We start from the raw sequence: 23526 nt of genomic DNA, 5'->3' as shown, positions 1-23526 counted from the left end.
ACTTCCAAAAAAAGCACAGCAACGACCAAAGTTACAGTTACAGAACTGTTATATATATATACACACACACACACACACACACACACACACACACATATATAAATACAGAGACAAATATAAATAAAATATACAAAGGGGATAAATAGAATAAATAGGAATAAAAAATAAAAATACAAGTGAATTGCACATTTCAAGTATTGAGTCTATTGCACTGTTGACTATTTACAAAAAGTATTGCACAAGGTATTGTACAGTGAGGTGCAGAGGCACTACAGCTTAGTTGTTCCCCCCTCCTTTGTCCTCCTGTTTCCCCTCCCTCTCCCCTCCAGAGAGGAGTTAAACAGTCTGATGGCGTGTGGGACAAAGGAGTTTTTAAGTCTGTTAGTTCTTGTCTTGGGGAGAAGCAACCTGTCACTGAACAGACTCTTCTGGTTGTTTATGGCCGTGTGCAGAGGATGCCCAGCATTGTCCATAATGTCCATCAGTTTCTTTAATGTCCTTTTCTCTGCCACTGTCACCAGAGTGTCCAGCTTCATGCCGACCACAGAGCCAGCCTTCCTGATCAGTTTCTCCAGCCTGGAAGGATGGAGAAGGATGTAATCTAAGATTTTCAAATTGATACCGTAGGCGCATCTACTAGAATGCTGAGGGTAAAACTGGTGGATTACATTATTTTTGCATATTTTTCATACTTAAATGTGTCATCAAACAAAGTTCAATATTAGAGAAAGATAGCTTAAGTAAATATAACATGCAGTTTTCAAATGAATATTTAATTTTTAAGGGTTAAAATTAAAAAGCTGTACAAACCTTCCTGCCCTGATGCAAAAAAGAAAAATTATAAATTAGCTGTGATTAAGTTTTGTGGAAAAATAAGTTCAATGTCGGTAGCCAGTCATTGTACTCATTATTGTCAGAACTGTTGAATCAAGACTCGAAATAGTCTCAAAACATATTATCCCATGATCTAAATAAACAACAGCTGAGAACCAAAGTCATTGACATCAATCAATCTGGAAAGGCATTACAAAGCCTTTTCTAAGGCTTTGGGATTCCAGCAAACTTGATGATGAGAACCATTATCCACAAATGGATAAACGTGGAACAATGGTGTACCTTCCCAGGAGTGGACAACCTACCAAAGTTACTCCAACAGCACTCCAACAACTGATTCAGGAGGTAATAGAAGAACCCAGAAAAACATCTAAAAACTGCAGACCTCAGTTAAGGGCTGAGATCATGATTCAATAATATGAAAGAGGCAAAAATGGCATCCATGGGAGAGTTCGAAGGAGAAAACCACTGCTGATCAAAAAGAACAAAAAGGCTAATCTCGCATTTGCCAAAAAACATCTTGATGATCACTAAGACTTTTGGGAAAATACTCTGTGGACTGATGAGACAAAAGCAGAACTTTCTGGAAGCTTTGAGTCCATTAAATCTGATGTAAAACTAACACAGCATTTCATAAAAAGAGCACCATACCAACAGTCAAACGTGGTGGTAGTAGTCTGACGGTCTAGGTCAGCTTTGCTCCTTCAGCACCTGATTGACTTGCCATAATTAATAGAACCATGAATTCTGCTCCTAAATCCTGAAGGAGAATGTCCATCTATCAGTTTGTGCCCTGAAGCTGAAGCATACTTGGGTTATCTAGCAGGAAAATGATCTGAAACACACCAGCCAGTACACGTCTGAATAGCTTAAAACAAAATGATGAAGGTTTTGAAGTGGCCTACTCTAAGTCTGGAGCTAGATCTGTTTGAGATGCTTTGCCATAACTTTAAACAGGCATTGGAGGTTTTTCAAGCTAGAAAACTCTCCAATGTGGCTGAATTATAACAATTCTGCAAAGAATTGTCAGTTATTAAACCGCAGTTACAAGCTCAGTTTGGTTTGAATAGACAGGCGTTTCTCTGCTTTTTAAATTAGACTTCAAAACCTTTTAATTACTCTTGTAGTTTGAACTGGATTACATAACCATAGCCCCATGCTACTGGAGGACCTCCCATGATGGAGTGAGCACCTTTCTCATCTCCTCTAATCTCTCCAGACAGATACCTCTCTGAAGGTAAATCTGCCTCCCCTACCACACGTTTCTAAGCCCTCCAACCTACGCAGTGTTTAATGTTATACTTCTTTTGTTTACATCCCCTTCTTTTCACTTTACCCTTAGTCAACTGGTCGAGGCACATAGCCGCTCTCCACCAGGTTTGTTTCCGTTAAAATAAATGGGTTTTTTTTTTATCTCCCATCTGTCCTCAGGTGCTGGATTAAAGGGACTCATTGGATTTTATCTCTTCTGCTGAAAGGTCAATGCTGATGAAAGTAAGGTGCCATGAGGTAGAGGTCTGCATTCCCGCGGCCGCGGGACCCGACCAGATTTCTTGCGGCGCGGGAATAAATTTCCAAATAAAATGCGGTAGCGGTCGGTAACTCTGGTGTAATTTGAACGGGAGCGGGCGGTCTGAAAATATAGCGTGCCCGACATTTTTTCGGAACAGCATATCTGTGATTTCCTCATTCTAATTGAGCACTGGTACAGCCAGTGCTCACGCCTGTTACACGCACTGAGCGCATGGATCAGTGCTTTTTGCACGTGCATTTTACTTGCACAGTCTGTGACTCTGTGCGCGCATCACCTGCATCAGAGCGCGCTTTACCAACATGGCAGAGCAAACTGAAGATGCAATTTCCTTGAAGGACGTTCAGCTGGGATTAGACAACGGTCAGTTTACTTTAAGGAAACCCACATCAGGCAAGTCTGATGTATGGGAGTCTTTTTCATGCGTCATAGACGCAAATGGAAAAAAATTACCCAATGCGATAAATGCCTCAAAGTTTTACCCTTTTGCAGTCACAAGACTGGAACCTCAGGTTTAAGGCGGCACTCATGTCCCATCACAAAGGGGCAAACAAAACTGGTATTTACTAAATCTTTGCTGGTGCCAGAGAAGTTTAAAAAAGAAACCAGAGACAAATGTGTTCAGTTTGTTTGCCAAGACATTCGACCGTATGATACCATCTCTGGAAAAGGCTTCACACAGCTGGCCCAACATTTGGTCGACACAGCAGCAAGAATAGGAAAATTCGATGTCTGTGAGATACTACCACACCCCACAACGGTGTCAAGAAATGTTGAAATGAGGGCTCAGAGTCTACGTAAACATGTTGTGGAGGAAATCACTGCAACAATATCGAAGTTTGGATGCGCTGTTACAGCAGACATATGGACAGAAACATATCGAAAAACGTCCTTTTTGTCTGCAACCATCCATTACGTTAATGAGCAATCTGAGCTACATTCAAGAGTGCTTTTTGCTGCCCCTTTTGACCCAAGCACCTCAAAGACAGGTGAAAACATTCGAAGGCACCTGCTGCAGAATCTCAGAGTGTTTGGCATTGATGCGACAGACATGGGCAAAAAGATTATTTTTGTCACAGATCGTGGAGCCAACATGATCAGTGCCTTACGAGAATACACGAGGCTAAACTGCACAGCGCACATACTAAACGTGACTCTCTCCAGTGCGTTTGGTACTGCCATAATCGAAAAGTCTCCAGAGATCGCTATCCTTCTGACTGATGTTAAAAAGTTGGTTACATATTTCAAACACTCAGGACAGCAGGGCAAGCTTAAAAAGTCACTGAAACAATCCATAGAGACACGATGGAACTCTAACTTTGACATGTTAAATTCTGTCTTGGAACAGTATGAAGACATTGCATCTGTGCTGACTGAGAGCAATAATTATGACAAGATCGGACGCATTAGCATCAGTACTCTTAAGTTACTAGTATCATTCCTAAAACCCTTCAAAGAGGCAACTGATGACTTGGAAACTGATAACACAGCTCCCAGTGCCTCACTTGTTCTTCCGTGGTCTGTGCGATTAATTGAGCACTGTACATCAGCCACAAAAGACCCTCTGCTCTCTGAAATTGCAACCGTCTGTGTAACACGGCTGAAAGAATTACTGTCAGCAGACAGCACTTCATCCCATTCTGTTCACATGCTTTATAAAATAGCAACCTTTCTGACACCAAATCTGCGAGGTCTGAGAATGTTAGATGAAAGAGGGCGACAGAATGTGATACAGGGAGTCAAGGAGATGATCGAAGATTTAAAGTTTGATCATGCACATGATGAGGATGTTGAACCAACACCTGCCAAAAGGCCTACTGTTCTTCATAAATTTTCAGATTGGGAGGAAGAGGAAGAATCATGTGGATCAAAATCACTAGATATTCCGATTCAGGAGTACAGGACCATGAAACTTGAATTATCAAGTCAACAAAACATTTTGCAGTGGTGGAATTCCAACAGTTCCCAGTTCCCTGCCCTGAGCAACCTTGCAAGATTTGTCCTCTGCATCCCGGCAACGAGTGCACCTTCCGAGAGAGCATTCAGCCTTTGTGGTCGGATTTTGGAGGAGAGACGTTCAGTACTGAAACCCTCATCAGTCAGTGACATTCTTTTCCTGCATGGAAATTTAAAATAATTTGGATTTTTTAAGTAAGTTTCGTTCATTTGATTAATAGTTTATAATTTTGAGATGTCGTTTATTGTTGTATTTATATATGCATATTTTCTTTTGTAGGAGAGACCTTGAATTCGACATTGGGACATTTTTTCGTTAAACTGATAGTTTAAACAACCATTTAATTTCGCAGTGGCCAACTATTTTGTTCTTTTGTTTACAATTTTAAGTGACTTTTTTTTTTTCGCGACACTTTCCCTACTGTGTTGACAGAAAAATGTTACGTTTGTATTTTACATAAAAATAACAAGTAGGCCACAATGCTGTATTCGTTTTTATTTATTTTATTTTTGCAACACGTTTTCCATGTTAAAAGATAAATGTTGCATGTTGACAGATAAATGCATCTTGTTTAAGAAAAATAAATACAATCATTGCACAACCTGCAGTTTTATCTGTTATCTCTATTTTTTGGTGGTACCCCATTTAAATGTGAGATTTTGGAAACCAGATCTAAATTTAGCGGGAACGGTCGGGTCGGGTAGAAAATTATTCTAAGCGGGCAGCGGGTGAACAAAGACTGAATATACAGCGGGAGCGGTCGGGTGCGGTACAAAACCTTGCGGGAGCGGGCAGGAGCGGGACTAAAAAAACATTCCCGCGCAGACCTCTACCATGAGGCACCTGTTGTTGGTGCTTCACCAATAAAACAGAAGTGAATTCAGGTTGATTTCGCTGAACTTTAACAGTTTGACATAGAGATGGACCGATCCGATATTACGTATCGGTATCGGTCCGATACTGACCTAAATTACTAGATCGGATATCGGAGAAAAATAAAAAATGTAATCCGATCCATTAAATATCACGAAAGCACCTCACAAAACTTGCAACACGCCATAACTCGCCTCAGAACGTTAGCACGTCGGAGCAGTATGCATCACGTGATAGAGCGGCTGTGGCATGCGGGACCTGTTGTGGTCTGGATAGCATGTGGAGCTTCGCTAGCAACCCGGCATTTCATCTCCGACAAAGTTATCCCCGAGAGAAGTAAAGCAAGTGTGTAAGTCCATCTCTGAATGTTTGTAAAGCATTCCTGCATTAAGCTTAACAAGCGACTGCCTCTCGCTCTCCGGCTCCTACTTCAATCATGAAACTGCTTAACGATCAGCTGATCGGCTTTTCTGTCGCGAGTCCCTGTCTCTTGTTTGTTTTTGGCCCACTTTGCACCAGAAAGAGGAAACCAGCGGCTGAACAACAGCAGCACGTTTAAGCTTGATCAGCTGTTGTTAGAATGTATTTAATATTACTTTCTACTCGAGGATCTTTTTCTACGTAGCTGACGGCTGTAACTGTGCAGGGGCGGATCTAGCAAAGTTTAGCCAGGGGGGCCGATAGGGCATGAACAGGGAAAAGGGGGCACAAAGACATACTTTTCTTTCTTATTCTCATTTAAGATGTCTCGCTTTTAATTATTTAATATTTATCTGAATCTTACACCCAAAGTTTTAATTTGATGTAAAATGAATAGAAGTCCATTACTGTATATAGTGACTATTAAGTCTAATATATATACCCTAGTAAGCTATAGTACTTTTTCCTTTGGGAAGGTACCATCTGTGCAGTCTGCAATTTTGTTGAAGAAAGATGTTGAATCTATTTAATATTTCTTGAAAAAGAATTGATTTCCGTGCATTTTTTTTCACACTGCATCAAATTAAGGTTGATTACGTCGATTAAGCATCATGAGGTGGAGCGTGAGGGGTGGTTCCCTATTTTTTATTTATTTATTTTTGTTGTTGCTGGGAGTTGGAACCCTATTAGTTAGGTTGCTTAATATTTATGCTAAGTACTCTTTAAAATACCAGAATAGGGAGGATGGTGTAGGTTTAAGTTTATTAGATTGATCAGTATTGCTGAACTATGAAATATTTTTTTTTGCATACAGGTATAACAGAATAGCTTTAGTGTAGTTGTTGTTTTAAACTTGAGTATGAACTTATACAAAATGCAGCAAGATATTTAAAAAACAGTTTTGTTGATTAAAAAACACTATATCGGATTCATATCGGTATCGGCAGATATCCAAATTTATGATATCGGTATCGGTATCGGACATAAAAAAGTGGTATCGTGCCATCTCTAGTTTGACACAGACACATGAGCTTGTGTCACTCACACTAGCTCCTCACTTCCAGCAGCTCACTGAGATTCATCTATCTATCTATCTATCTATCTATCCATCCATCCATCCATCCATCCATCCATTCTCTATTACTTTTCCAGGTTTGAGTCGCAAAGACAGCAGTCTAAGCAGAGAACCCTCTCACCCCAGCCACCTTTTCCAGCTCATCCGTTGAGTGACATTGAGTTGTTCCCAACCCAGTCAAGAGATATAATTGCTCCAGCGAGGTCTTGGTCTGCCCTGAGACAACCTCCCAGTAGGACATGCCCCAAACACCTCGCCTAGGAGGTAAATGGACTGGCATTAGTAAATGTTTTTCCAGTCAGTTTAAGCCCTCAGAGCTGTTTCTTACTAAAAATCTCATTCTGCGTTCACACACACATTCATGTAAGCAAATCTTTTTTTATTGTTACACACTTTTAACCTAACAATCTCACACAGTCTCAGTCCGATGATGTGTTAGGGTCAACTCGGGGTTCAGTATAAGTCCAAGGATACTTTGACATGTGAACTAGGGGAGCTAAGGGATCGGCCTTTGGGTTAGTAGACAAGCCACTCTTCCTCCTGAGCCACAGCCACTTTCTGTTCATACATAAAGTGCACAAAGTATCTGCTTTCTGCTAGGAAGACTGCCTGCTCATCCATGCAGACACAGACAATATGTTACACATAACCTGACACATGCAAAGTTGGGCTAGCCTGCATGCTTTCTGAGCATTCAGCGAAATCAACCTGAATTCAATTCTGAAAAGGATAAGCAGCAGAGACGGGTTGATGGTTTTACCACATTGTTTAGAGACAGAAACTAATCACATATTTTAATAGTAATATTTTACCGTGTAACAGACCCATTGATGCTCATTCCCACATCAAAGGAAACTATAATAATACATGAATACAAAATAATTTAATCACTTTATTGACAAAGCAAGAAGCAGACTCGACAACCTTCCAATTTATTTGGGTTATGGGTACAGTAAATCACTGTAGGAAGCAAACACAGTATATGCGGTAATCAGTCATTAGCAAATAACAACCCAGAGCAACCTCTCTCTGTTTTGCATGTTGGGTATTATTGCTAGAAACCACATAACACATCAAACGAGATGCTTCACGGTGCCCTGAAAATGCTTCTGTAAGTCGGAAAATCAACCAGGAGTCACCACAAAGACCTGGAAGAGTAAAACTGACAGAGATGCTGCTGTCATGTGACCGATATGAGGATTAGAGTCACATGAGTGTTTTGAAAGATGGAAGACGTTCTCTGCGGATTTGTGCAGATCATTACCGTTTGTTTGCATGATGTGAGATATAGTATGCTATGCTCTGAGGCAGTGAAGATTTTGTTGAAAGAAAGACATCTTCGTTAGGCGTCGCACAGTTTGTCTTTGTGCTAATTTCAGTGGTGGGCCTCTTTGGCTCATTAGCGTTTTCCCTCAAGGCAGACAAACAAGTCGTCAGTCTCTGAGTTGTAAGAACTGTAGCAAAGATGCGTACAGCAGCCAGTATTTTGATGTTACATAAAAAGCATGGATCATCTGCTGTGAAATCTATTAAACTGATGATTACAGGTGGATGGAGAGTTGAATCTACCTGGATAGGAGGTGCAGTGATTAACTCATGGAGTCTAACAGTCTAAAGCTCAGTTTTCCCTGTCAGAGAAACTGTTTTGGACAAGACAGCTTTGCACTTATATCACCGACTATCTCATAAAACTTGAGGAAGAATAGTGCACACGGTCATGCTAATGGCTTCCCAGCTAAGAGGTGAATGGAAACCCTTGTCATGTTCGCATTTCTTTGCTAAAAAACAAAACAAAAGAAAACAAAAGAAAGAAAAAGTGTACTTCACTCAGGTTGCATCCAGACCTTTTCAGGTGGCATAAGAATATGCCGATTTACTCACCGCTGCGTCACGTGCAACATATCATTGAATCCCTTAACATTTAGCGTAGCAACTCATCTCATAAAGAGTCAGTGACAAAACTTTAAAATGGAACAATCCATCGGACAGTTCAGAAAAAAAATAAAGCGAAAACACTGTGAGCTGAAAAATTACAAAGATAGAAACTCTTTTCACGCCTCAAATGTCCTTACACCAGCTGACCTCACCTACTCATAATATATAAATATACAATATATATTGCTTTATTAATAATAGTCCTACAAACATGATGCTAAGCCGCTAACCGGTGGCTTAGGAGTGAAAGAAAATCCTTACAATCAAATTCAGTCTTACAGGAAGACTCGCATCAAGCTGCGGTTACTCAGTTAGGTTATGGCTCAAGGAAAGCATTGAAGAAAAACTGTGATCTGACTTATATGCAAACCCCAACCAGAGTTGTATAAAAGGAAACCATCCGTTAAGTAAAGACTTGTAGTTTCCTTTGAGTCCGCGTGCACGTTTATTACATCACGACTCCTCTTATATATTATAAGGCAGTAGTTGCAGTGTATATGATGGTAAAGTCATAAACGGGCGCCGTTAATGCAAGCCGTAGCATAAAAGGTTGATTTCACCTGCTTGCTTCATGCTGTTTGCTCATTGTTTCACTAGGGGCCACCATATGCATGTGTTTTGATAACAGAGGGTAACAGCCACTGCATCCGTGTGCACTCACAAGGCTAGTTTGGGAATTTGTTAAATGTGTTTTTAAAAAAATGTGAAAGGAAATTCCATCAAAACAATCATCCGGCTCTTCAGTGTAAGACACATCATCAGACACATCAAGAAATCTAATTTTTTTTCCTGAGGTAAAAAAAAAGAAAAAAAGAAAAAAAAAGTGAAACAAAACAACACAAGACCCTCAAACACAAATATGCCGAAGAAGGCATCGTACGTGTGTGTTTTCTGTACACAGCCCACACCTGAGTAAAGTGCACAGTCCAGTGAGTCAGAACTGATTATCACCAGCATGTGGCCTGTTTACACGCAAAGCAGGCCCTGCAAAGGAAAGGCAGCACACCACCCCAATCCATCACTTCTTAAAACATACAGACTGAAGTTTCATGTGGCTGACCGCTCCTCCTTTAGAGACAGGCACTGATAAAATATACTGTGTACCTTAAAGGAATTAAGTTAGTTATTTTCAAATTGTATCTCTACCGCTATTTAAAAATGAATGACAAGTTGTGATGCTTTCTTAGTAATGTAGTGATAATATTTTGTCTTTTTCTAATGTTTTTTTAACCTGTTGGCTGAGATTGATGTAGACAAACAAAAGTCTAATGACCTTTAGTACCTTTCAGGACTTCAGATTTGCACGATTCACAGTTCAAAATAATTCTTCTTCATCTTACACTTGCCCTCATCCACTGACTGAAACAAGCTGTTGTAGCTCCTTACCCTTTAAGCCAGCCTTCTTCTGATTGGTTGCCTCTCATAAGCAGAAGGTTTGGACGATAGGTGGGTGGAGCCTGAGAGGACCACATAAGGATATCTCCTCCCTTCATCATGCAGAGGCAGTAGACTGAGCTTTTGCCTTACATACAGTACTTAAGAAATGTATTAGACCACCGCCCAGTGTAAGGTTTATGCCTCAGCTGCCCTAAGCGAACAGTATCTGTAACTAATTTTTTTTTAATGTTTCTGTAATGGTTAATATTCTGTATGCACATTTTTAATGCTAAAATATAATTATTGTCGTCAATTATTACTTTCAAATCAGCTGCTGTAGAAAAAAAAAAGTATAAAAACAATATTAAAGCACATTATATTTTTTTGGTTGAGATGCCAAATTGTATTAATTTACTTGCATTCCTGAACAGAATTTTTGGTGATCTAATAAATTTGCTTAGAACTGTATTTACAACAAAAATAATTTAAAAAAAAGCATAATAGGTCCACTCTAAAACAGCGGTCCCCAACCTTTTTTGCGCCACGGATTTGTGTCCGGTTTATGTCCGACAATATTTTCACAGACCGGCCTTTAAGGTGTCGCGGATAAATACAACAAAATAAAACCTGTACAAAAAAAGACGATTTATTCATAACACACGGGAAAAGACACAGGGAAACCAAGTTAACGATAAAACGATAAAAAAAATAATGATAAAAACCGATAACAACCCTGAAAACCGGGTTAGGGTTAGCCTCGACTGTCGCGGCCCTGTACCAAACGACTCTTGGACCTGTACTGGTCTGTGGCCCGGGGGTTGGGAATCGCTGCTCTAAAGTGTATCATGATCTGGTCACTAACCAGAACAGTGAAGGCGGGCTGTGGGAAAACGCTTTGTTGTTAGTTGAAACACTGATTGGCTGCTTTGCACATGGCAACAGTTTGCCTTCAGGCTTTCTGTGATGTGGGTGACATTGTTAAACAGGTGTACTCTGACTCAAACCAGCCTTGTAGCTTTGTTGCCCAAACGTAACCAGGCTGCTGTTAGGGAGTGTTTCTCAAACAGGCATTCTGCTGGTTACAGAGAAGAGTTTAGGGCCAGATTTATTAAAAAGGGCAAAATAGCGTGCTTTACAAAAGTTGCGCTGCTTTTTGAACGGTCAATTTCAGCATCAAGTTAAAAAAAATAAGACCTGCTTTTATTCTGTGTTAAATATCGGCACAATTAAAAGTAAATTGCATTATTAAATTAGTGTGCGTGCTTGATTTAAACATTCTCCTTCTTATATTTTGCACCTTGAGAAGGGAACTCCCAAAATTACATATTTAATATCAACATATCACAGGCAATCTTGTCACTGTGATCTCTTTCTGGATGCTGATCGTACTTTTTACTGTGCCGGGCAACATTTTAGTAACTCTGGCAGTTAGTGCCTGTTGAGTGAGCATGATATTCATTTTAGACACGGCCTTGATGCCAGGTAAAACTGACAGAGATATCTAAAGTCTGCTGTGAAAATGTGATTTGTACCGTGCAGTTATTTAAAGCAAGTTTCCTTAAAAATCGTTGCCTGGACTGATTACTTCTGTTTTTCAGATTACACCGGGGACTTTGATGCATGGCTATGGATTTTTTCCAAAAAGAAGTAAAAAAAACAACCCAAAAAACCCAACAACAACAACAAACTATGTATGTTTCTATTCAAAGTGAGGAATTTCCTGGGGATCAATCGTTTTTTCATGTGCCTACCACCTCAGATATATTCAGCTGTGCCGCACGCAAACACTCAGCCACCTAGGGTGATTTATGAAGGGCCTTTAAAGGTCACAGCTGCCTGGGTAACACAACTACCACAGCAGCTTCTAGTCCACTCTAAATGACTGCTACCACGGTCAAACTCAAACCAAGAAGGGGGGGCTACCATAAAATAAGGCCCCGCAGTATGCAGAGAGTATCTGACAGCAGTGTAAACAATTCCTTCTAGTTTAAAAGACTGACCTAAAGTGACACTTACTGACTTTTGCGAGTTATTTAAGGTTACTTCAAAGTTCATATTTTAAAAAGAGCGTATAGTGAGTGTGATATAATAAAATGGCTAAAACCAGTCTCAGTGTGGATTCAGTCAAGGTGCAGAACAACAGTTATCACCATTAACAGTCTGACAGATGATACAGTGGTTGAAATGCACATGTCACAGTAGTTACTAATCTGCTTGCGTCTCCGCAGCAGGAGGCGCTGCTGCTGAAGACACCAGTCTAGCAGCTTCATCTTGGGGCTCCACTGGCCCTTCCCCACCCCCTGCCCCTTCATCGTCCTCCTCTTCTTCCTTCTCCATGCCCAGTGGAGGCTGTCTTTGTGCCGCACTGTGCCTGGAGCGGGCCCTGTGCCTTCGAGGGTGGAGGAAGAGAGCAGGGTCCGGCATGGCTGTGGGCTCTGCAGGGCCCGTCACTTTCTCTGTCGGCACACACTCTCGGGAACGCTCAACTCTCGAGGAAGCCCTAGCGCTCTTACGTTTTGGTTTAACCACAGGAGAAGAAGGCGAAGCTCCTGAAAGCATCTGTGGAGAAACTGTGGAGTTATACTCAGCACCGTACTGGAGCCCCTGGTTGTTGGCCCTGGAAAGCAGGCCCTGCCTCTGCTGCATCCGCTGCTGGTGCAGTTTCTGCCTCGCAGCGTGCAGCTGGAAGGAGAGGTATGCCGCAGCCTCGGTTTGTTTCTGCAGCTCCGTGTTAAGGACGGTCGAACAGTGGCTGCGGCTTTTCAGCTCCTCCAGAAAATGGCGCTCTTTTTGCTTAAGATTGGCTCTGAGAACTCCCACCAAAGCCCCTTTCTGAGTGAGCTCCTTCCTAAGCTCTCCCAAGGCGCACTCCTTTTCTGCCAGGCGGTTTTCAACCTCCAGACTGCGAGCTTCCAAGAGCTCCTCTTCCTCCTGCAATTCTGATGCAGACCAGAAATGCAAATTATGAACATGTAGAGTTTCAGAATAAAGTTTGTTTCACATTTATGGAAACCTCTCTGGTATGCAACATACTCTCCTCTGTTTTACCATCCATCAATCCATCTTCTGTTGTAGAGACACCCAGACCTCCCATGTCCCACCCATCTCAACTGTTGAGGTGCTCCCTCATAACATCATTATCCATTTTTTCCTACCACAGGGCCTCCTCCCAGTTTACCATGCCCAAAATACTTCATTTAGGAGGCGCCAAAACAGCTCCTTTAAATCTGGAGGAGCAGCATTAACTCTGAGCCACTCCTAAGTGACCGAGCTCCTCAGTCAATCTCTAAGGAGCCCAGACACCCTTCAGAGGAATCTCATTTTCTGCCGCTTGCATCAGCAATCGAATTATTTTGGTCACTACCCACAGCTGATGGCCATAACAGCGCAGATCGACCAGTAAATCGTCAGATTTGCTGTGAAGCTCAGCTGCGTCATCACCATGAAGACAGAGCTGAGCTGAGACCGGTACAGCATCCACATTACTGCAGACGCTGCACCGATCCATCTGTCAATCTCCTGCTCTCATTTCCATCCTGGGGTGGGCATCCCACCATTTTTCTTTATGTGATAAAATAATCAGAATGATTTTTTTCTGGAGAAATATAAACATTTTCTCCTGACCTAAAAAATGAAAAGATAAATATTTTCTGATTGATAAATAATCAAAATTCTCGATCAATCACTTTTTTTTGGTCAGTGGATCAAACTAATATTGTCCTCGTTTCCATTCTGATGTTTGATAATGAAGGGTCGTTTTTTGTGAGGCCGTTCGGTCCATATTATGGGAAGATCTGTGTGTTACTGTGATATTTGATATCTTTAATATGTCCTGCCCACTGCAGGCCGACTGATGCTCACATGCCGAATTTGTGGATCAGAGAAAAACAGAAGCTACAGCTTGATTCATGTGTTTCACTTCTTATCACCAAAGCAGAGCTAATGCTGCTCCATAAGCATTTATATAGTAGTTTGCTGCTTTATAAGAAAGCCCTCCGCAAAGCCAGAACATCTTACTATTCATCACTGATTGAAGAAAATAAGAACAACCCTAGGTTTCTCTTCAGCACTGTAGCCAGGCTGACAAAAAGTCAGAGCTCTTTTGAGCCAACCATCCCTTTAACGTTAACTAGTAATGACTTCATGAACTTCTTCACAAATAAAATTTTTATCATTAGAGAAAAAATTACCAATAATCATCCCACAGATGTAATATTATCTACAGCTACTCTTAGTACCATTGATATTAAGTTAGACTCTTTTTCTCCAATTGATCTTTCTGAGTTAACTTCAATAATTACTTCCTCCAAACCATCAACGTGTCTTTTAGACCCCATTCCTACAAAACTGCTCAAAGAAGTCCTGCCATTAATTAATTCTTCGATCTTAAATATGATCAACCTATCTCTAATAATCAGCTATGTACCACAGGCCTTCAAGCTGGCTGTAGTTAAACCTTTACTCAAAAAGCCATCTCTAGACCCAGCAGTCTTAGCTAATTATAGGCCAATCTCCAACCTTCCTTTCATATCAAAAATCCTTGAAAGAGTAGTTGTCAAACAGCTAACAGATCATCTGCAGAGGAATGGTTTATTTGAAGAGTTTCAGTCAGGTTTCAGAGCTCATCACAGCACAGAAACAGCTTTAGTGAAGGTTACAAATGATCTTCTTATGGCCTCTGACAGTGGACTCATCTCTGTGCTTGTCCTGCTAGACCTCAGTGCAGCGTTCGATACTGTTGATCATAATATCCTATTAGAGCGATTAGAACATGCTGTAGGTATTACAAGTACTGCGCTGCAGTGGTTTGTATCATATCTATCTAATAGACTCCAATTCGTGCATGTAAATGGAGAGTCCTCTTCACACACTGAGGTTAATTATGGAGTTCCACAGGGTTCAGTGCTAGGACCAATTCTGTTTACATTATACATGCTTCCCTTAGGCAGTATCATTAGAAGACATAGCATACATTTTCACTGCTATGCAGATGACACCCAGCTCTATCTGTCCATGAAGCCAGATAACACACACCAATTAGTTAAACTGCAGGAATGTCTTAAAGACATAAAGACCTGGATGGCCGCTAACTTTCTGCTTCTTAATTCAGATAAAACTGAGGTTATTGTACTCGGCCCTGAAAATCTTAGAAGTATGGTATCTAATCAGATTCTTACTCTGGATGGCATTACCTTGGCCTCCAGTAACGCGGTGAGGAACCTTGGAGTCATTTTTGACCAGGACATGTCCTTCAACGCACATATTAAACAAATATGTAAGACTGCTTTCTTCCATTTGCGCAACATCTCTAAAATTAGAAATATCCTGTCTCAGAGTGACGCTGAAAAACTAGTTCATGCATTTATTACTTCCAGGCTGGACTACTGTAATTCATTATTATCAGGATGTCCAAAAAACTCACTGAAAAGCCTTCAGCTAATCCAAAATGCTGCAGCAAGAGTCCTGACAGGGACTAGAAAGAGAGAGCATATTTCTCCTGTTTTGGCTTCCCTTCATTGGCTTCCTGTTAAATCCAGAATTGAATTCAAAATCCTGCTCCTCACATACAAGGTCTTAAATAATCAGGCCCCATCTTATCTTAATGACCTTGTAGTACCATATCACCCTATTAGAGCGCTCCGCTCTCGCTCTGCAGGCCTACTTGTTGTTCCTAGAGTATTTAAAAGTAGAATGGGAGGGAGAGCCTTCAGTTTTCAGGCCCCTCTTCTGTGGAACCAGCTTCCAGTTTGGATTCGGGAGACAGACACTATCTCTACTTTTAAGATTAGGCTTAAAACTTTCCTTTTTTCTAAAGCATATAGTTAGGGCTGGACCAGGTGACCCTGAATCCTCCCTTTGTTATGCTGCAATAGATGTAGGCTGCCGGGGGATTCCCATGATGCATTGAGTTTTTCCTTTCCAGTCACCTTTCTCACTCACTATGTATTAATAGACCTCTCTGCATTGAATCATATCTGTTATTAACCTCTGTCTCTCTTCCACAGCATGTCTTTATCCTGTCTTCCTTCTCTCACCCCAACCGGTCGCAGCAGATGGCTGCCCCTCCCTGAGCCTGGTTCTGCCGGAGGTTTCTTCCTGTTAAAAGGGAGTTTTTCCTTCCCACTGTCGCCAAAGTGCTTGCTCATAGGGGGTCATATGATTGTTGGGTTTTTCTCTGTATCTATGAAGCGCCTTGAGGCGACTTTTGTTGTGATTTGGCGCTATATAAATAAAATTGAATTGAATTGAATTGAATTATATTCTGTACAGTATGCAAAGCTTGTCCTCACAACACAGTCCCACATTTAAACAGACTGCACAGACACAGACTTTCATTCAGGCTACTACTAAACGCCTTCTCTGCCAAGGTCGTGTTTAACACAGCACACTGCTCATTGCTTTTTCTCCTTTTTGCCTCTGTAGACGAGCTTTCATCTCTTTTTATTCCAGTAAAATTCCCCACAGGGATGAGAGGCAGGTATGGGTGAAAAGCCCTGAGTCAGTGCGGTTACCTCAGGGCTTACTGAGCAGGAGAAGCTGCTGGAGGAGCAGGAGGAGCAGGGGATTATAACCACAGAGGCCGGCATTGACCCTTCTGCCCAGAGGGAAACCGACCTGAAAAATCCTAATAAGCTGCTTCATATACTGACAAAAGCTTTGAAATTGGGGGTCCAAACTGTAACATCTTGCAGCTTATGGTATCCCATTCATGTAATTTCTCTGTCCATGACAGGCCTTTTATTGGGTTTCATCTCTGTTACTCATTTATTTCTTTATTTTCTCCATTTTTCTTACAGGATCGATCCTCTGAAGGCCGACCGGCTTCTCTTTCGCCCATCACCACACCCCACCTAAACTCATACGCCTGCTATAGAACTACCTAATGTGAACTTTACGTCCATCCATACGCCTCCATGTCTGCAGCTGACTGCACTCTGCCGCCTTTCCTTTTGCCTTAATTGCCCTCCTCTCTCCCCCTTGTTACTTCTCTCCTTTCTTTTCCTCTCTTGTTTCCTACATCTCCTTCTCTCTCGCTCTCAGCAAAATCTGTAAGTGGACACCCCCACCGGGACCTCGAGGAAAAAAGGAGAGCAGAAGACGAAAAAAAAGAGGATGGATCAATTTGCCGGGGTGAGGAGGAGAACACAGGGCTGTGCTGCATGATGTATCGTGAGTGGGGGGATAACCTGCCCTGGATAAAGTAGATGGGATCTAATGGCTGAGTAATGCAGCCAGGCACATCTCCTCCCCCCTGCCTCCCGCACTCTTTACAAGCACACGCACATTTATACAGCCTTTTGACTGCTCTTTCTGGAGTCTGTCTCCAATTCGCTGAGACAAAATGGTGCCTCTTTCTGCACTGAGCCACCTTCACGAGGTACGCTTTAGCCGCTGAGACAGTTTCTTCATCTTACGTGTGAAGCTGTAGCATCTTTTTACACACGTGGCTTTACCAGAGACTCCTCCCTCCTGAAGAGAGAGGCAGCGGTGGCCGACAAAGATCTGTTCCCTGGAGGATGCAAGGGTGGAAGCATGGCGAGAGACAGGGGTCATCTGGGGGTTAAAGCTGAGTATGGGGAGGGTGAGTGAAAACTAGCTCGGGGAGATGTAAACATGTGGCTGTCTTTGTGTCCTCAAAGCCAAAAAAAGATGACAAAAATCCAAGAGGCACGAACACAGTCAGGCACGGCAGAGAGAGGAGAACTAGGAAGAGCCTGTGAAGGGAGCGTATGTGAACTCAAACATACCTATTTGACTCCTGCCCGGAGGCTTCATCTTCAACTCGCTTGTCAACTCTGAAAAATGCAAGAGACACACAAAGACAGCGGGAAGAGAGAGAAATCAAAAAATCAGAGATTAAACGCAGGCGATCAGAGTCTTATTAAAGCTGTATGCTGACAGTTTGTGTTTGCTGCTGCTGGTGGTTAACATAACAGATGCTCGATGCAGTACATCCTCGGCGAGCTCATGCATAATTTATGAAACAAAATCTGAAACTTTACATCAAAGACTGAGTGCTAGAGACTGCCACAGTCTGGATCTGTAAGGACACATTTGTCATATTAGCATTTTATTTTATTATCCTTATTTTTGGGATATAGGAGTGAAATCAGCATGGTGGAAAAAGCTGCTTTTGACTGCTTTTCTGATGTATATTTTGTTTTACCAGCTATCTCTCTGCAAGTTTGATTTGGCAAATCCAACCCCAAAAGTTTTTCGTGCCACCGCCGGGGATCTTTTGCTTCTTAAACAAACGTGTAAACCACCACACTGTGGAGCCACTCTCAGTGTAATCAGAATATATTTAAATAAAAATGCAATCCCCGTGAGCTGTGCCACATTTAATAAAACATCCGATGAAGCTAAACATCCTGTCGTGCTTTGTACGAGAGAATCATTTCAACTTAAAGCCACAGCTTACAATCATATCATTAAAAGTACCTTTACATTATTTTAATAGTTCTTTTTTCCCCCCTTGTATAGCACTTGAGTGAAGATGTGCATCTCTCTGTTGTATCTGTGTCTGCTGTATGCTTTGTCTGGCTTTTATGTCTCACATTAGGCGCTCGCCTTTGAGTCCATTTCACTTGAGCCATAAAAGCAAAGCAAGCAGATTAGAGGCACTAGAAACTCAGCAGCTTTTCTGGACAATAAAACGCATCTGATCAAAAGATCAAGCCATTAATGCCTTTTTTAGGGGTATATCAGGCAGGAGCAACAGTCTCAAATAGTGGCAGTGATGTTAAAAGATGCTCAGTGTGATATGCAGCATATTTTTAGATGGATAAAATAAAGCATTTCTGATATGTTAAGATAATGTGTCAGACTGAAGTATTCAGTCGTTCAGTGATTTTTGGACTATATTTCTGCATATAAGTGAGTGCAGAGGGGCAGACTGCTGGTTGTGTCTGTCCTGTCAGTCATCTCGACGGTCATCCACAGCAGCCTGACTGCAGCAGGAAAATCTCCACATTCAGCCTTTTTCTGCACACACCACAACACAGAGAGCGGTGCTTCATTTAATTCCCCCGTGACCAGAAAAACTCTTATTCTCTTGAGATATTCGAGTTTATTTAAGTCAGAAATTATGAGCAGTGAACTTCAGGCTTTTTTTTTGATGGAAGAATTTGCAGTGTATACAGAACAGGCTGTACCATCATGTGCGTGTGGCTTGGTTATCCCTAGCCTTTCTTCTCCTCTTGCTCTCTCTGTCACACCCTCTCTCCTTCCCTCTGCAGTCAGCATACTGTAGCACACCCACCCATGCAGCTGGCATGAAGAGAGAAAGACAGATGGGGGGTGTGAGGGTGGAGGGTTGGGAGTTAAAGAAGGAAGGAAGGTAGGCGTGAAAAAGAAAAGGGGAGCTCCAGAAAGGCACACTCAGTGATTGCACCCAAATGTGAGTGACTTCGAAAGCATCTTATTTTCTAGTTATCACCCTCATTCACAGCTTCCATGAGCCTTGAAACTCCGTGAAATTCATTTAGCAGCGGGGGAGCACAGAATAAGCGTAACTCTAAGAATTATTCCTGACACAATGAAAATCAGTCACTCAGCACATTGCAATATCCAGCGTGTGCAACACTTTGTAGGTCAGTCTTATCTCCTGCAGCCTGACTGAGCGTTCAAGGCTTTTGTTTAGTCGATTCAACCTTGAACGTTGGAAAGATATCTGGAAGGACAAATGCAACTCGTTTCTGGGATGCACAAAAAACGCATTAGACCAGACAGGAAGACCTCATTTACAAACAGTGATGCAGCTTGTAGCTCATGAAGAGAGAAGCGCCTTTATGTGCTGATTAGGAAACTCTTGGAGTTGAGAACAGTGAAAAAAAAGAAAAAAGGCAGAACTAACGTGCACAACAACACTGTCAGCCCAACCTTGCAGTAACCTTCCACGCTTTATTAGTGAGCTGGCAGGGTACACCTCTGAGTCCTGCAAACTGCATTAGCCTATCTGTTCTTCACTGCCTCAAGTTACAAATAAAAACGTTCAGCAAAGAAAACTAACTAATCCGTGACAAGCAAATATTCAAAGACCACGGACAAAAAAAGCGACATCTCTCCTCCTTTCCTTTTCCTCGCTTGTTCAGATACATACGACTGTTTGATCTTTGCCTTAAAAAGACATTTGCATGGAAAACCTTTTAACAGCTTTTCCACTCTGGCCCGACGGCATCGTGAGAAGCTTTAAAGATGTTCAGCAGCAACAGCTGCTGAGTATTGTTTTTAGTGAGTGCAATCCCACAGAAACCTCTGAGGAATGTGGAAATTAAAGGCAACAGCAAACTGGAGTGAGGAGAGCAGGCCGATGCCACCAACTGCTGAGGAAAGATGATTTATTTGTGTACACGTACTTCTGGGGGCAGAAATGCACTGTACTGTCTTTACGCAGGTTTGGCCTCGTTTCCTTGCAGCTGACAGAAATATGACTGAAGCTCCATGTGGACCAAAAAAAAAAACCCCACTGCTATAAACAATCTGTAAGAGCCCCACATTACAGTGGGAGAGCCCACAGAAACAAAAGGAAGAGGAGGAGATGGCAAAGAGCAGGCCAGCTCTCTCTCTGTTGGTGGTGTCATTGCCACACGCAGCTGCACTGAGCAGATGTGACATGTGTGCGGGAGAAACACAAAATAATGGACCCAGCCCTTCCCCCATCCTCCTCCACCCCCTGCAATCCTCTTCGTATGGATTACTAAAGCTATAGGACCCATGGACTCATTACAAAGCACGTGTATTTCTGTGTCTGTCAATTAACTAATGTGTGTGCTGCTGGTTGTGCACTGGGGACAAAAAACTGTTCACATAACAGGATTCACGTCCCAACCAATGATGATCTATTTTAGGCTTTTAAGCTAGAATTATTATAACAGGGTTGATGGTTAGCCAGAAATAAACAAAAACATCTCCACAAGAAGGCTAATACCAGACTCTGTGTGTGTGTGTGTGTGTGTGTGTGTTTTCATGTGCATCTGGATGCTTGATTAAATGGAAGAAGGCACCATCCATTAGGCACCAAACAGGAAATGATGCAATCTACAGGAATTGTAGCATGACATCATCATGTAAGCATTGTCTGGCACTGAGTGGTGCTGCAGACACACATTAGAAGAACAATGAGGACGGACACACACACACACACACACACACAGGCTTTAGCTCAGTGGATGTGTCTCCTTAAAAAAATTAAATGTTTTAATTCAGTGAAATCAGGGAAATGACAGGATCAAAATATCAGAGTGTCTGATGGTTTATTGTGAGGTTAAAACCCCATTCAAAGAAGGCTGTTTTCCAAAATCTCAGTAAATCCTTTCTCTGAGGGTAAAAGGTCAATTAGATTGGTCTTAGCTGATTAATAAAGAGCTGCAGAACACCAGCAATGCCTAAAGAGGATTAGCCAAAAGGATTCTTCAATTAAATATGAACTCATAAGACCGCAAACGATTAAAAATTAAAATGTACATTACAAATGTACCTTCCAGTGTCCACTCGGTACTTTTTTTGGGAGGGGTTTTAAATTTTTTTTAAACACATCTTGGACACTCAGACATTGTGTATCCTCACATCTTATATTCTATAAAGTAACAGAAGTCATTTAAAATAAACATATAGCAGAAACCCAAGAGGAAAACTGATTTAACCTCGTAGGACCTGGCTTCCACATATGTGGTCATCACATTTTGGGTTGTCTAGACCAAAATACTAAATCTTGCTCTACAAGGGCCTGATATCCACTTACGAGGACATTATACTGCCACTGTTCTGTCGAAATTTAAAACAAATGTCCTGATATGTGGATCTCATTTTTCTCAGAAGCAAAAATCATGTAAAAAAAAAATTAAAAAAAAAAAAAATCTGGTAATTCTTTGTTTTTGCATTCATCAGGTCCCAATCAGTCCAAATAGCAAAGAGAATTTAAAAATGCATGCCATGAAAGAGTTCGGGTCTTAGGAGGTTAAAGAAGCCAGGAAGTACTCCTGCTGATTCTCTAAAGGCCATGTGGTTAAATATATTTTTAGCGTCAGTAGAAGTAGGGGGTCAGGTAGAGTTTTTTAGGGCTTTACTTTCAAAAACAGCAGCAACAGCAGCTGAGAACCCCTCACCTGTGCATCGTTTCTGCAGGGAAAGGATCTCCAGGTGAAGACCATGGAGCATGGAGAGGTGCTCCTTCCTGAGGAACACCATGCTCCTCTCCACACCCTCTATCTGCTGAGACAAACTCCTCTCATCGCCCATGGCTGAGTCTAAGGAGACGAGAGAAGGGGAGAGAATCTGCGTTTACTCCTGCCAGACACTAACTTAGAAATTCAGATTACAACCTAGGAGCTCCAGCGGCTCCACGTAACTTTGTCTTCAGTGGGAAGTGCCCGCTCGGAATTGAGGTCATGCTGGAGCTATAAATAAGGCATTGATAACCAAAAAAAAAAAAAATCAAGCCTGACCGATAACCTCGACTTATATTTCATTAGATAATATAAGTGTCCCTGCTTACCTTAAATTGACGTTAAGTACCAAAATGTGAAGAAATGTGATTTGCTAGCGTTATAAATACGTCCTCCGGTCCGAGCATGCTGGCCTCCGGCGTCGGTCCAAATCCTGCGGGCTGCCGCATTCACCCAGACATTTTATCTGGAGCGTTTAAGTGCTTTTCAGCAGCATGTGACGCTGTTTGATCAGAGGAAGAGCAGGAGGAGGAGGCTGGATGGGTGCGTAAAAATGCAAAACGACGCATGGCACCGCGATCCGCCGACACCAAAAACAATCCCTGCTGAAACATCTGCAGGGTCGATCATCAGCAGCAGGAACATGAAGCTGCTTTGAAAACCGACGAGCAAAGTGCGCAGTCCATTTTTTTTCTTAACGTGCGCACCTTTCCTCCGCTCCCACCAACTGAGGCGTCATCGAGCTGCTGGATGAGCAGCGAGTTGAAGACGGTGATGAAAACAAGCCATCGTGACCAGAACACGCGAGAACATCGTACGACGGGGTCAGTCCGCCAGCTGATTGGCTGAGCGGCACATCACCGCTCCGAGTCGACTCTGTGGAGCAGCGGTCCCCAACCCCCGGTCCTCGGACCGGTACCGGTCCGTGAGTCGTTTGGTACCGGGCCGCGAGAGCTGAGGCTCAGGTGTGAAATGTATAGTTTTCAGGGTTTTATCGGTTTTCAGCGTTATTTTGTTATCGTTTACTCGGTTTTCCTTGGTCTTTTCACGTGTGTTATGAATAAATTTTCTTTTTTTCGGTACCGGTACTAGTTTTATTTTGTTGAATTTATCCGCGACACCTTAAACGCCGGTCCATGAAAATATTGTCGGGCATAAACCGGTCCGTGGCGCAAAAAAGGTTGCCCGCTGCTGTGGAGGATCAAGGCGCAGCTCGTGCGTGTGAAGACGCGAAACTTTAAAGCCTCGCGTGCACGAAGCGTGTTTGCTTTGTGCACTTTAATAAAAGGATGCGCGTGATTCCAGCACCGTGGACAGCGAGACACTGCTGCAGTGGTTCTCAACATGAGGGCTGGGG

At 42.2% G+C, this 23526-nt stretch overlaps 1 protein-coding gene across 1 annotated transcript; it reads right to left on the bottom strand.

The window, feature by feature from the left end:
- Positions 1-4803: 4803 nt before the first annotated feature.
- On the bottom strand, positions 4804-22996 carry ccdc92ba (coiled-coil domain containing 92Ba). The gene is made up of 4 exons (XM_085243321.1): positions 22499-22996; positions 22110-22250; positions 17751-17798; positions 4804-12941 (listed from the first exon to the last, which is right to left on the bottom strand). Exons 2-4 carry the CDS (start codon positions 22240-22242, stop codon positions 12208-12210), a joined length of 915 nt encoding a protein of 304 aa, XP_085099447.1. The 5' UTR covers positions 22243-22250; positions 22499-22996; the 3' UTR covers positions 4804-12207.
- Positions 22997-23526: the final 530 nt, after the last annotated feature.

This window comes from Mchenga conophoros, linkage group LG14, assembly GCF_057382185.1.
Source record: "Mchenga conophoros isolate Kocher_MC1m ecotype Shallow Benthic linkage group LG14, M_conophoros_male_GT1.1, whole genome shotgun sequence".
Taxonomy (NCBI): Eukaryota; Metazoa; Chordata; class Actinopteri; order Cichliformes; family Cichlidae; genus Mchenga; species Mchenga conophoros.
Note: the sequence above shows the minus strand (reverse complement) of the source record. Positions and strands in the feature narration are given on the sequence as shown.

Bases quoted from the DNA above. Each gene is read 5' to 3' on its own strand.
- ccdc92ba (XM_085243321.1), bottom strand. From the start codon at position 22,242: ATGGGCGATGAGAGGAGTTTGTCTCAGCAGATAGAGGGTGTGGAGAGG. The intron at 17,799-22,109 runs GTGAGGGGTTCT...TGCATTTTTCAG, and splicing joins CCTGCAGAAACGATGCACAG to AGTTGACAAGCGAGTTGAAG. The intron at 12,942-17,750 runs GTATGTTTGAGT...GGTCTGCATCAG, and splicing joins TCCGGGCAGGAGTCAAATAG to AATTGCAGGAGGAAGAGGAG.